Source organism: Staurois parvus, unplaced genomic scaffold (assembly GCF_062004578.1).
Source record: "Staurois parvus isolate SC_StPar_1 unplaced genomic scaffold, SC_StPar_1.0 ptg001481l, whole genome shotgun sequence".
NCBI classification, from domain to species: domain Eukaryota; kingdom Metazoa; phylum Chordata; class Amphibia; order Anura; family Ranidae; genus Staurois; species Staurois parvus.
In genome coordinates this window covers 248,903-262,424 of record NW_028319277.1, presented here as the reverse complement: position 1 = coordinate 262,424, position 13,522 = coordinate 248,903, and the positions used below count along the sequence as shown (strand labels likewise).

Sequence of the window (13,522 nt, the reverse complement as noted above, 5' to 3'; positions counted from 1 at the left end):
GAGCACCAATGTCCTCCTCTACCTCCTCCTCTTCTTCCTGTCCTGCCCCCACAGGGGTCATGTGGCGTTGAGATCTGTGCGCCACGTCTACCGCACCCTGACCAGCCATTGTTAACAGCATTTGTTCCAGGACGTGCAACAGAGGAATGACGTCGTTCATCCCATAGTCCTGCCGAATAGCGTGGCCTCCTCAAAGGGCCTGAGCAAGCGGCAGGTGTCACGCATGAGCTGCCAATGGCTGACATCGAAGTTACACAGGGGAGTACCTTTATCCGCTTGTAACATCAGGAAATCGGTGATGGCCTTTTGCTGTTCGGAAAGGCGGTCTAACATGTGTAGTGTTGAATTCCACCTTGTTGCAACGTCGCAGATCAGGCGATGCTGTGGAATTCCGTTCTGCCGCTGCAGCTCAAGGAGGGTGTGCTTTGCGGTGTAGGAATGGCTGAAATGCATGCAAAGTTTACGTGACATTTTAAGGATGTCTTGCAGTGGGATGGTGGATTTTAGGAACCGCTTGACAACCAGATTGAACACGTGAGCCATGCATGGTGCATGGCACAACCTTCCTTGACGCAGAGCAGACACCATGTTCTTTCCGTTGTCGGTCAACATGGTTCCGATTTTCAGTTTGCGCGGAGACAGCCATCTGTCGATTTCTCTGTTCATTACACTCAGAAGTTCCTCCCCTGTGTGACTACGTTCGCCAAGGCATACCAGGTGCAGCACAGCGTGACACCGTTGCGCCCTGCACATGTGATATGCCGGTCGGGTAATGGGACTTGGCACGGGGGTGGCGGCTGAGGACACGAAGGAAGAAGAGGTGGTAGAGGCGGACATGTTTGCTGGACCAAGGACGTGCAAACGTGGAGGCAAAAGCGTCGTGACCTGTCCAAGTTGCTGGTGCGGCTGTGCCGGCACCACGTTCGTCCAGTGGGCCGTAAATGACATGTACTGTCCCTGACCGTAGTTACAGCTCCACACGTCGGCGCTGCCGTGCACTTTGGCAGAGACCGACATGCTCAAAGACTGGCCCACCATCTCTTCTACATGTGAATGCAGGGCTGGCACTGCCTTTTTGGCGAAGAAATGACGGCTTGGCACTCTCCACCGCGGCGCGGCACAAGCCATCATTTCTCGGAAAGGTGCTGAGTCCACCACTTGGAAAGGGAGGGACTGCAGCACCAGCAACTTGGACAGGAGGACGTTCGGCTTCTGCACCGTCGGGTGCGTGCTCGCAAACTGTTGTCTCTTGGAAACGGATTCCAAGAAAGACTGCTGACGGAATCCGTGAAGAGGAGTAGCAGGAGAAGGAGCATCTGAACAAGCGGAAGATGCCAACGAGCGACAACTCCCCTCAGCAGAGGTGTTGGAGCCTTGACTGGCTGATAGAGGGCGATTGACGTCGGGTGACGGAGCAAGTAACGGAGCGGGTGATGGAGCGGGGGCTGGGGCAGGCAGAACCGCCGTATCTTTATCACGGTTTTCCCAGGCCACCAAATGGCGACGCTGCATATGCTGACGCAACGCTGTAGTCCCAACATGGGCCCCCTGGCCACGCTTGACTTTCTGGCCACATAGTCGACATACGGCTACGTTTACTTCCTCGGGCGGCTTGACGAAAAATTGCCACACCGCCGAGTAGGAAACTTTGCCCCCGCTACTCCTCACTGGCTGACTGCTACTTCCTCCGTGCACACCGGCACCACTACTGGCCGTGGTGGTAGGCTGCAGTGGAGCTGGTGCTCTACTCCGTGGCCGTTTGCCTCCACTGACACTGCTGCGACCCTGCTGCCTCCTGGGCAACCCACCGACTCTTTTGCTCGCTGCCAAGCTGGCACCCTCTTCTCCTGATGATGCGGAAGAAATTGCCTGATGACGACGAGGCTGCCAAGTGCGATCAGCCTCCTCATCATCAACTAGGGTCTCCGCCTCACTACTAGCCCCCTCGGCTGCGTGTGGGTCAGGAGACAGACCTGTCTCTAGACCGGCTACCGAGCCACTCTCCTCGCCAGTACTTCTTCGCCTGGCTGCTGAAGAGGCGGATGTCTCCCCCCGTTCCTGACCGCCCTCTGTTAGCTCTTCCTCACTGTACAGTGGGGCTGAGCCCACAGCATGCGATACTTCGCTTGGTGAGGGAACAGCAAAGGACAGGGGCAGGTAGAGGACACGTGATTTCAGTGGGCTTGCTCCCGGGCCATGCCAACTAACGGTTGTGTCTGACGTACACACCGACCGTTGGCTGTAGGTGTCAGAGGTGACCTGGGAAGAGGAAGACGACCGAGCCAACCAATCGATGACGGTAGGGTTGTCGGTGGAGACACGACCGCTGGATGACACCGGGAGCACTGGCCTCTGGCTGCGACTAGTGCTGCCTCGACCCCTTCCTCTGCTGCCACGTCTGCTCGCTCCTAAAACATTGCCTCCTCTGCCACTCCTCTGCGTGTTGTCTGACATACTCTTTAATTCAACGATTCTGTGTCCCTGAGTAACGATTCTGTGTCCCTCAGTAACAATTCTGTGTCCCTGAGTAACAATTCTGTGTCTGTCCCTGAGTAACAATTCTGTGTCCCTGAGTAACAATTCTGTGTCTGTCCCTGAGTAACAATTCTGTGTCCCTGAGTAACGATTCTGTGTCCCTGAGTAACAATTCTGTGTCCCTGAGTAACAGTTCTGTGTCCCTCAGTAACAATTCTGTGTCCCTCAGTAACAATTCTGTGTCCCTGAGTAACAATTCTGTGTCCCTCAGTAACAATTCTGTGTCCCTGAGTAACAATTCTGTGTCTGTCCCTGAGTAACAGTTCTGTGTCCCTGAGTAACAGTTCTGTGTCCCTGAGTAACAGTTCTGTGTCCCTGAGTAACAATTCTGTGTCCCTGAGTAACAGTTCTGTGTCCCTCAGTAACAATTCTGTGTCTGTCCCTGAGTAACAATTCTGTGTCCCTCAGTAACAATTCTGTGTCCCTCAGTAACAATTCTGTGTCTGTCCCTGAGTAACAGTTCTGTGTCCCTGAGTAACAGTTCTGTGTCCCTGAGTAACAATTCTGTGTCCCTCATTAACAATTCTGTGTCCCTCAGTAACAATTCTGTGTCTGTCCCTGAGTAACAGTTCTGTGTCCCTGTGTAACAGTTCTGTGTCCCTGAGTAACAATTCTGTGTCCCTCAGTAACAATTCTGTGTCCCTCAGTAACAGTTCTGTGTCTGTCCCTGAGTAACAGTTCTGTGTCCCTGAGTAACAGTTCTGTGTCCCTGAGTAACAGTTCTGTGTCCCTCAGTAACAATTCTGGGTCTGTCCCTGAGTAACAATTCTGTGTCCCTCAGTAACAATTCTGTGTCCCTCAGTAACAATTCTGTGTCCCTCAGTAACAATTCTGTGTCTGTCCCTGAGTAACAGTTCTGTGTCCCTGAGTAACAATTCTGTGTCCCTCAGTAACAATTCTGTGTCCCTCAGTAACAATTCTGTGTCTGTCCCTGAGTAACAATTCTGTGTCCCTGAGTAACAGTTCTGTGTCCCTGAGTAACAGTTCTGTTTCCCTGAGTAACAATTCTGTGTCTGTCCCTGAGTAACAATTCTGTGTCCCTCAGTAACAATTCTGTGTCCCTCAGTAACAATTCTGTGTCTGTCCCTGAGTAACAGTTCTGTGTCCCTGAGTAACAGTTCTGTGTCCCTGAGTAACAGTTCTGTGTCCCTCAGTAACAATTCTGTGTCTGTCCCTGATTAACAATTCTGTGTCCCTCAGTAACAGTTCTGTGTCCCTCAGTAACAATTCTGTGTCCCTCAGTAACAATTCTATGTCTGTCCCTGAGTAACAGTTCTGTGTCCCTGAGTAACAGTTCTGTGTCCCTGAGTAACAGTTCTGTGTCCTTCAGTAACAATTCTGTGTCTGTCCCTGAGTAACAATTCTGTGTCCCTCAGTAACAATTCTGTGTCCCTCAGTAACAATTCTGTGTCTGTCCCTGAGTAACAGTTCTGTGTCCCTGAGTAACAATTCTGTGTCCCTGAGTAACAATTCTGTGTCCCTGAGTAACAATTCTGTGTCCCTCAGTAACAATTCTGTGTCCCTGAGTAACAGTTCTGTGTCCCTGAGTTACAGTTCTTTGTCCCTGAGTAACAGTTCTGTGTCCCTGAGTTACAGTTCTGTGTCCCTGAGTAACAGTTCTGTGTCCCTGAGTAACAGTTCTGTGTCCCTCAGTAACAATTCTGTGTCTGTCCCTGAGTAACAATTCTGTGTCCCTCAGTAACAATTCTGTGTCCGTCAGTAACAATTCTGTGTCTGTCCCTGAGTAACAGTTCTGTGTCCCTGAGTAACAGTTCTGTGTCCCTGAGTAACAATTCTGTGTCCCTCAGTAATAATTATGTGTCTGTCCCTGAGTAACAATTCTGTGTCCCTGAGTAACGATTCTGTGTCCCTGAGTAACAGTTCTGTGTCCCTCAGTAACAATTCTGTGTCTGTCCCTCAGTAAAAATTCTGTGTCCCTCAGTAACAATTCTGTGTCCCTCAGTAACAATTCTGTGTCCCTCAGTAACAATTCTGTGTCTGTCCCTGAGTAACAGTTCTGTGTCCCTGAGTAACAGTTCTGTGTCCCTGAGTAACAGTTCTGTGTCCCTGAGTAACAGTTCTGTGTCCCTCAGTAACAATTCTGTGTCTGTCCCTGAGTAACAATTCTGTGTCCCTCAGTAACAATTCTGTGTCCCTCAGTAACAATTCTGTGTCTGTCCCTGAGTAACAGTTCTGTGTCCCTGAGTAACAGTTCGGTGTCCCTGAGTAACAGTTCTGTGGCCCTCAGTAACAATTCTGTGTCCCTCAGTAACAATTCTGTGTCTGTCCCTGAGTAACAATTCTGTGTCCCTGAGTAACGATTCTGTGTCCCTGAGTAACAGTTCTGTGCCCTGAGTAACAGTTCTGTGTCCCTGAGTAACAGTTCTGTGTCCCTCAGTAACAATTATGTGTCTGTCCCTGAGTAACAATTCTGTGTCCCTCAGTAACAATTCTGTGTCCCTCAGTAACAATTCTGTGTCTGTCCCTGAGTAACAGTTCTGTGTCCCTGAGTAACAGTTCTGTGTCCCTTAGTAACAATTCTGTGTCTGTCCCTGAGTAACAATTCTGTGTCCCTCAGTAACAATTCTGTGTCCCTCAGTAACAATTCTGTGTCCCTCAGTAACAATTCTGTGTCTGTCCCTGAGTAACAGTTCTGTGTCCCTGAGTAACAGTTCTGTGTGCCTGAGTAACAATTCTGTGTCCCTCAGTAACAATTCTGTGTCTGTCCCTGAGTAACAATTCTGTGTCCCTCAGTAACAATTCTGTGTCTGTCCCTGAGTAACAGTTCTGTGTCCCTGAGTAACAGTTCTGTGTCCCTGAGTTACAGTTCTGTGTCCCTGAGTAACAGTTTTGTGTCCCTGAGTTACAGTTCTGTGTCCCTGAGTAACAGTTCTGTGTCCCTGAGTTACAGTTCTGTGTCCCTGAGTAACAGTTCTGTGTCCCTGAGTTACAGTTCTGTGTCCCTGAGTAACAGTTCTGTGTCCCTGAGTTACAGTTCTGTGTCCCTGAGTTACAGTTCTGTGCCTCTGAGGTACAATTCTGTGTCCCTGAGTTACAGTTCTGTGTCCCTGAGTAACAGTTCTGTGTCCCTGAGTTACAGTTCTGTGTCCCTGAGTTACAGTTTTGTGTCCCTGAGTAACAGTTCTGTGTCCCTGAGTTACAGTTCTGTGTCCCTGAGTTACATTTCTGTGTCCCTGAGTTACAATTCTGTGTCCCTGAGTTACAGTTCTGTGTCCCTGAGTTACAGTTCTGTGTCCCTGAGTTACAATTCTGTGTCCCTAAGTAACGATTCTGTGTCCCTAAAGTATCTGTGGCCCTAACTCTGTCCCTAATACAGAGAGGTCTGTCTCTCTTGAATGACCGGATGCAAATGGAGAATTGTAAGATGGCCGCAATTTATAGCTCCACCATTACACAGTGCTGGCTGGCTGGCTGGCTGCTGATTGGCTAATGCGATCACATGTCATGAATGAATGCATTATGGGTCAGCGCGCCTTGTCTGCGCGCCTTCCCAGAGATCCCCGCTCCGTCGCCACACATGTCGCCGCCATTTTAGGATAAATGTTTCCTAATATTCGAAACGAATTCCACTTCGCCAAGTTCGATTCGCTCATCTCTAGTCCCGATCATTACAGATTACATCTAATAGGGAACAGGAGGTATGAGGGTCCCGATCATTACAGGTTACATCTAATAGAGAACAGGAGGTATGAGGGTCCCGATCATTACAGATTACATCTAATAGAGAACAGGAGGTATGAGGGTCCCGATCATTACAGGTTACATCTAATAGGGAACAGGAGGTATGAGGGTCCCGATCATCACAGGTTACATCTAATAGAGAACAGGAGGTATGAGGGTCCCGATCAATACAGGTTACATCTAATAGGGAACAGGAGGTATGAGGGTCCCGATCACTACAGCTTACATCTAATAGAGAACAGGAGGTATGAGGGTCCCGATCATTACAGGTTACATCTAATAGGGAACAGGAGCTATGAGGGTCCCGACCATTACAGGTTACATCTAGTAGAGAACAGGAGGTATGAGGGTCCCGACCATTACAGATTACATCTAATGAAGAACTGTAGGTATAAGGTTCATTCTCATTACAGCATGCAGTCTAATGCAAAACAGGAGCTATGAGGGTCCTACTCACTACAACTTACTGTCTATTAGGAAACAGGAGCTATGAGGGTCCTATTCATTACAACTTACTGTCTATAAGGAAACAGGATCGAGTGAGGGAGCGGCCGGTAAGTGAGCATTGCAGAGGTGGTGCTGCAACCACATATGCTGGCTGCAGCAGCACCATACTGGAACAGGGGTCAGCAAGTGTAATTGGTGTCAGTGGGAGGAATAGTGCCCCATCATTGGTGTCACTGATATTAATAATGGGGCACTATTCCTCCCACTGACACCAACGATGGGGCATTATTCCTCCCACTGACACCAACGATGGGGCACTATTCCTCCCACTGATACCAATGATGGGGCACTATTCCTCCTACTGATACCAATGATGGGGCACTATTCCTCCCACTGATACCAATGATGGGGCACTATTCCTCCCACTGACACCAATGATGGGGCACTATTCCTCTCACTGATACCAATGATGGGGCACTATTCCTCCCACTGACACCAATGATGGGGCACTATTCCTCTCACTGATACCAATGATGGGGCACTATTCCTCCCACTGACACCAATGATGGGGCACTATTCCTCTCACTGATACCAATGATGGGGCACTATTCCTCCCACTGACACCAATGATGGGGCACTATTCCTCCCACTGACACCAATGATGGGGCACTATTCCTCCCACTGACACCAATGATGGGGCACTATTCCTCCCCACCCCCACTGACACCAACAATGGGGCACTATTTCCCCCCACCCCACTGATACCAACGATGGGGCATGAGTTGTCAGTCCGCCCCTGGCTCCTGCCTTGTATCCTAGGCCTTGCTGCTCTCTGTGTTCCTGATCCCAATCTTGGTTCCCCCTTCCCATCTGTTCCCTGCCTCTCCAGTTTACTCTGGTTACCAGTGCTCCTCGTTTTGTACATATTGTATATAGGTAGTTTGTTAGGCTTTAGTTACTCTGTTAGGTTGCTAGTTAAGCATTTTGTCACTTGCTTTATGGTTCACTTATATCTTGATGTTTGCTGTTTTGTTGGTGTTTGCATGTGTTTTGTTTTGCTATTAATACCTTTACTTTTCTGTATATAGTTTGGTCCTAGTTTCCTGAGTGTAGCTACAGATTTGGCCATCCTTGCTGCTGACATAACACAGGCGCCCACTAACGACCAGATCAACTTGGGAACTGGAAAGAATTTGCTCTGAGTATTTGCTGTCCTTTATGTTGAGATGCTTCTAGGGAAGGCTATCGGTTGTGTGGAATTGGCATTAGGGAATAAAGACCTTTGCTGCCTGAATTTGCTGGATTGCATTTTGGTAGCACATATCTTAGTTGATCAGGGCAGATGTTCATTTAGAGAAGTAAAGCCTTTGGTTCAGATTTGTTCTGAATTAGCTTTGTATGTTAACATCTAATGGCCATGATCAAGGGCAGACTGACCATTTGGGAACTCGGGCACTGCCTGAGGGCCCGGGGTCAGTAGGGGACCCCATGAGATGCCCCTGGTACCTTTCATAGGCTTTTTTGGGTGTGGTTTGAGTGTGGGCGAGGACACAGGGGCCCCATGATTCCCTATTGCCCGGGGGCCCCATGAGTTGTCAGTCCATCCCTGGCCATGATGTTTTCACTCCTTAGTGTGCCAGAGGTTGAGTCTTTGGTGTGGTTGTTGGAAGATGACACAACTTACTTCTTTGTACTCAGCTTGTTCCCAGCAGGTGATGTTAGATTGTATTACTGATGTGCTCTTTCTACTCAGACAAGGGAGATATGAACCAAACTTTGTTCAGCCTCTGCTCCAAGTCTGGTCAGAGATAATATTCCCAGTTTCAGTTTATTCACACCAAATTCAGATCTGCCTCTATACACCAAGAATCCCTTCCTCCTTCCTCAACTATAGCTGCTAGTGAGTGTTCCTTCCCTCCTGTATACCAGTACCCTGCATCATTACCACACTAACCCTGATTTTAAGGATCCCCCTACAGTTCTGTTACCCATGGCAACCATCTTCCTCTGCTTCTGCTACTTTCCCTCTATGTTCCCTAGTTAGGGTTGCCTCCTCATCCCTTTAAAACCGAACATATATAATTACACAGGTTCTGAGACTAATTTAACCCCCCTGGCGGTATTTCTGAGTGTAGCTCGGGGTTAACATTCAGTACCAAAAGCGGTAACCCCCCCCCCAAGTTACACTCGGGAATACACTACAGCATTGCTCTGGGATCCCTCCAGTACTTACCTTGTCCTTCGCTCCCGCGATGTCCCCCCTGCAGTGTCCCCGGCCATCTCCTCCGGCCAATGCCGGCATCCGTCTTCCGGGTTCCGTTCCGTGCGACATCGGGACATACGGAGGATGGAACTGGCGGAAAATTCGGAAAAATGTTAAAAGTGACATTCACTAAATACACTAAAATCACATAGTATAACATTCCTGTATCAAACCATTTCACATACATTTTGTCCCGAGTGCTTTGTCCGGCGCCCTGCCTGCATTTTTACTGTTCTTTCTGCCTGGAAACTGAGAAACGTCCATGGCGTCCAAAAAGCGTCCCTTTAGGTCAAAAGCGGTTTTAGACCGGCTAGAGAACAGCGATAGTAAATCAGAACCACTTGCAGAATTGAGTGATAATGATTCGTGGGGGAAATTCATCATCAGACACTGAAAACGATTCTGTGACTTTGCTCAGTGATGTGCGAACTTGGCGCTATATTTCACATTTCAGTGTTTTTGGTTTGATTATATTATTGAATTAAATTTATTATTATTATATTATTATTTTTTATGATTATTTATTATATTATAATTTATGATTTTTTGTTTCAAATTTTATCATACCCGGGATGTTTACTAGACTCTTGTTCGGACAGATTTCAGTGAGTTATTCCTAAAAATTACAGGCCGACAATAAACAAAAACAACATATTTCCATGCAAAAAAATGTACCGCTTTGAGCACAGAAATATGGACATAATCAGACTGCTAGGGAGGTTAATGCAGATAAGGCACCAAGTAAGTTTAATTACCACCTCAATCAGCCACAGAGCCTGTGTAGTTATTATGTGCGCAGTTTTAACCACTTGACCTCCAGAGGATTTACCCCCCTTAATGACCACGCCTCTTTTTGCTACTCGGTGCTGCACTAATTCAACTGATAATTGCGCGGTCATGCAACGCTGCACCCAAACAAAATTTACATCCTTTTTTTCACACAAATAGAGCTTTCTTTCGGTGGTATTTGATCACCTGTGCGTTTTTTTTTTTCACGCTATAAACAAAAAAAGGCCAAAAACTTTGAAGAAAAACAATATTTTTTACTTTCAGCTATAAAAAATATATAGTAAACTCAAAGTTAGTTATAAATTTAGGCCAAAATGTATTCTGCTACATGTTTTTGGTAAAAAAATCCCAATAAGTCGATATTGATTGCTTTGTGTGAAAGTTATAGCGTCTACAAACTATGGTATAAACACTGCAATTTACGCCATTTTTTTCCTATACAGCGCTGCGCTAGTTTAACTAACAATTGCGCGGTCATGCAATGCTGTACATAAATGAAATTTACATCCTTTTTTTCCCCAGAAATTGAGCTTTCTTTTGGTGGTATTTGATTGCCTGTGCAGTTTTTGTTTTTTGCGCTATAAAAAAAAAGGCTGACAATTTTGAGGAAAAAAAAACAATATTTTGGACTTTTTGCTATAAAACATGTCCAGTAAAAAAAAAATTAAAAATCAAATTTAGTCATAAATTTCTGCCAAAATGCATTCTGCGACATGTCTTTGCTACAAAAAAAAAAAAATAAGTGTAAATTAATTGGTTTACGTGAAAGTTATAGCGTTTACAAATGGCGGGAAAGATACTGGGATTTTTAGTTTTTTTTATACTAATAATGGCGTTGATCAGCGACTTATGGCGGCAATTAGGGACTTATGGCAGCGACCAGCGATTTATGGCGGGACTGCGGGACTGCAGGCGGACATTATGACATTGGGGGGTACTGACTTGGGGTCACTGACATCCCCAGTGACACCAATACAGTGATCAGTGCAAAAAAAAAAACACTGACACTGTACTAATGACACTGGGGAGGAAGGGGTTAAGTTTATTTTTCAGGGAAGGGTTATCTGTGTGAGGGGAGTGTTTTACTAGGGGGCGGGGGGTGTGTACTGCAGGGAACACCACTGATCGGGAGAGAGAAACTCTTCTGTCCCGATCATCGTGTCTTGGAGCTGTCAGGGAACTGACAGAAAGCACAGCTACTGCAGCTGTGCTCTCTGCCAGCTATTGACGCCGATTGCCGGGACATAGCCGGTAACGGTCGGCTGTGACCCGGCGACTGACATCCGTGGCTGTGATCGGTGGGACAGGTAGGGCGGCGGCACATCCCCCCAGAAGAAGGGATGGAAGAAGGGTCACGTGCATCATGGGAACCAGGTGGGATCTGAGAGAGGCTGCGGGCCGCTTGATGGTGTATGTAGAGCCTGACTCTCGTTCCCGGTGATGTCCAGAGCTGTGAAGGTGGGTGTCTTTCTCTCTATTGCCGGGGGGGGGGGGTAGTGGAAAGTACTCCCAGTCAGTGTCAGGCTCTCTCCGTGGGAAGGGGGGGATAATGGTTGTGTCTGTGGGGCAGATGATTTTTGTGTTGCCTAGGTCAGCAGAAAACCTAAATACACCACTGGCTATATTGCTTGCACACTGTTACTGGTACAGGTTGTTGTTTATTGATACTGCTGTTGTTTTACCCTGCTGGTTGGTGTAACCCCCAAAAATAACTCTTTTCTTAGCCTCAAGGTAAGGTGAGTTGGAAAGTATGGTATTATTTAGAGAGTCACCAGCACCAGGAACAGAAGGACCCAAACATCTAACGGCTCCTTCGGGGGTGGTGTCACACTCATTTTTATCTCTATAGGCTGCACATCTCCAACAGGACTCTGGATCAGAGGCATTACACTTCCACCTGTTCAGTCTTTATATTTCAGTCTTTTGTCCTTTCAGAACCTGAAGGAATCAGATGATGACATAACACTGCGGTGGCAACTCCTGGAGCAAAAGATTCCTCTTTATGCCAATGAGAAGGAGATTCTCCAGAGGACAGCCGAGCACCTCCATGCTCATTATTAATTTATAGTTTAAAGCTGAAGCTTTTATGGTTGTATCTTCCATCTCTGCTTTCTCATTACTCCCCCCGCATGTCATCAACATGGTAATTAGATTTTAAATTAAAAACTGTTTTCATGAAATACCATATTTTGTGTCCAATTACATCATCACTGGGTTTCTGTTCCTCTTTGTGCAAGTCAGGCAGATCATGGCTGGTGGGAGGGGCTGGCAGAGTGACTTCCCCCATTGGAATACACTATTTTGTGGACATTTTTCAACAGGTCCCCACTGAACCTGCTGAATTTCCATCCAGGTATGGCCTGTTATGAGCATCCCTAAACCCAATTATGCAAAGGCCCCAGAAATTTACACCAAATTGGTTGACTGCAAGTAGAGTGTATTGCTATGGGTTAAGGGTGAGGATCTGTGCAAAGATGAATCAACCAGTCGAAAAACTAGTACTCTAAGCTGATTAAGGCTAGGTTCACACGAATGCGGTGCAGTACATCGCATGTTATTTGCACAGGAACCGCACTGCATTCGATTCGATCACATGCGATTTGTGTGCAGTGCGATTGGAGCCATACATTTTGTATGGCTCAAATCGCACCGCTCTTGCACCAAAAAGGTGCAGGACTCTTTTTTGGGTCCGCACCAGAATGGGATCGCATGGGTATTCACACCTACGCAATCCGATTCTGCACATCGCACCGTGTTTTGCGCAGGGGCTGACTGACCATTTGGAAACTCGGGCACTGCCTGAGGGCCCGGGGTCAGTAGGGGGCCCCATGAGATGCCCCTTGTCACGATATGGGTCTCTGCCAGTCCCAGGTATTAATTTCTTGTTCCTAATCCCTCCTGGCCATAGGAAGAGCTTCCTCCAATTAGTATTCACTCCTGTGTGCCAAAGACCCCTAGCTGTAATTAACTCGCCCCTAAACCAAAAGGTCCAAAATTCAATTAGTGTATACATCCCTAATTAGTGCCTTACATTTGTATTAATGTATTTCCCCCACTAATTATCCTGCCCAACCAGTCCTTTCTGTGTACAGCCACAAATTAAATTACTGTAGTTCCATTCTCTTCATTGTCACCTGCTAATGACCCCCCCCCCCGCCTCTCTTCCTGCTCAGGGGGTTTAAGAGGTCATTGCTGGTCTCTCTTGTTGTGCCATTCTGCTTTGCAACCACTGAGGGGTCCAGCTAGACTCTAGTGGCCCCCCAGCTCTGCCTGAGCCCCATTGGAGGAAGGGGATCCCAGGAGCTACATCAGCCCTGCCTGGAATGCTGTCAGCTCTGCCTGAGACTATCGCATCAGCTTTGCATGAGTGCATGCTTCCCTTGTGCTATCTGACTGCTTATGAACTACCTCTTGGATTGCAAATTGCTGTAGAGCCTTTAACTTTGCCCCCCGGGGCTGGATTACAAGTATTTTGGATTCTCTCTCCCTGCACTACTCCCCATTGATTGACTGTTGTCTGTTTTAATAAAGCTTTAAGTGTTTGCCGTCTGCCTTGTGTGTTTTGTCCCACTTACCCTCCGTTACACCCCTGGTACCTTTTTCATAGGCTTTTTTAAATTTGGGCAAGGACACAGGGGCCCTATGATCCCCTATTGCCCGGGGGCCCCATGAGTTCTCAGTCCGCCCCTGGTTTTGTGCACCGATTTAGGGGTGTTGTTAACACACACACCTGCATCAGTTCACGTGAACGGGGTGCGATTCTGATGCGGTACGGAATTCACACAG

The 13,522-nt window shown here is 47.4% G+C and overlaps 1 protein-coding gene and 2 long non-coding RNA genes across 3 annotated transcripts in view; 2 read left to right on the top strand and 1 right to left on the bottom strand.

Moving 5' to 3' along the window:
• Positions 1-13,278, top strand: part of LOC149435692 (transient receptor potential cation channel subfamily M member 2-like) — a 62,398-nt gene extending 49,120 nt beyond the window's left edge. The window contains exon 11 of the mRNA XM_089662484.1: positions 11,672-13,278. Within this exon, the coding sequence (XP_089518610.1) occupies positions 11,672-11,691 (20 nt within the window). The 3' untranslated portion in view covers positions 11,692-13,278. The remainder of the gene's footprint in view (positions 1-11,671) is intronic.
• Positions 1-13,522, bottom strand: part of LOC149435690 (uncharacterized) — a 262,780-nt gene that overhangs the window by 208,745 nt on the left and 40,513 nt on the right. The window lies entirely within an intron of this gene.
• LOC149435691 (uncharacterized) overlaps positions 1-13,522 on the top strand; it is an 82,111-nt gene that overhangs the window by 48,826 nt on the left and 19,763 nt on the right. The gene's annotated exons all lie outside the window — the stretch shown is intronic.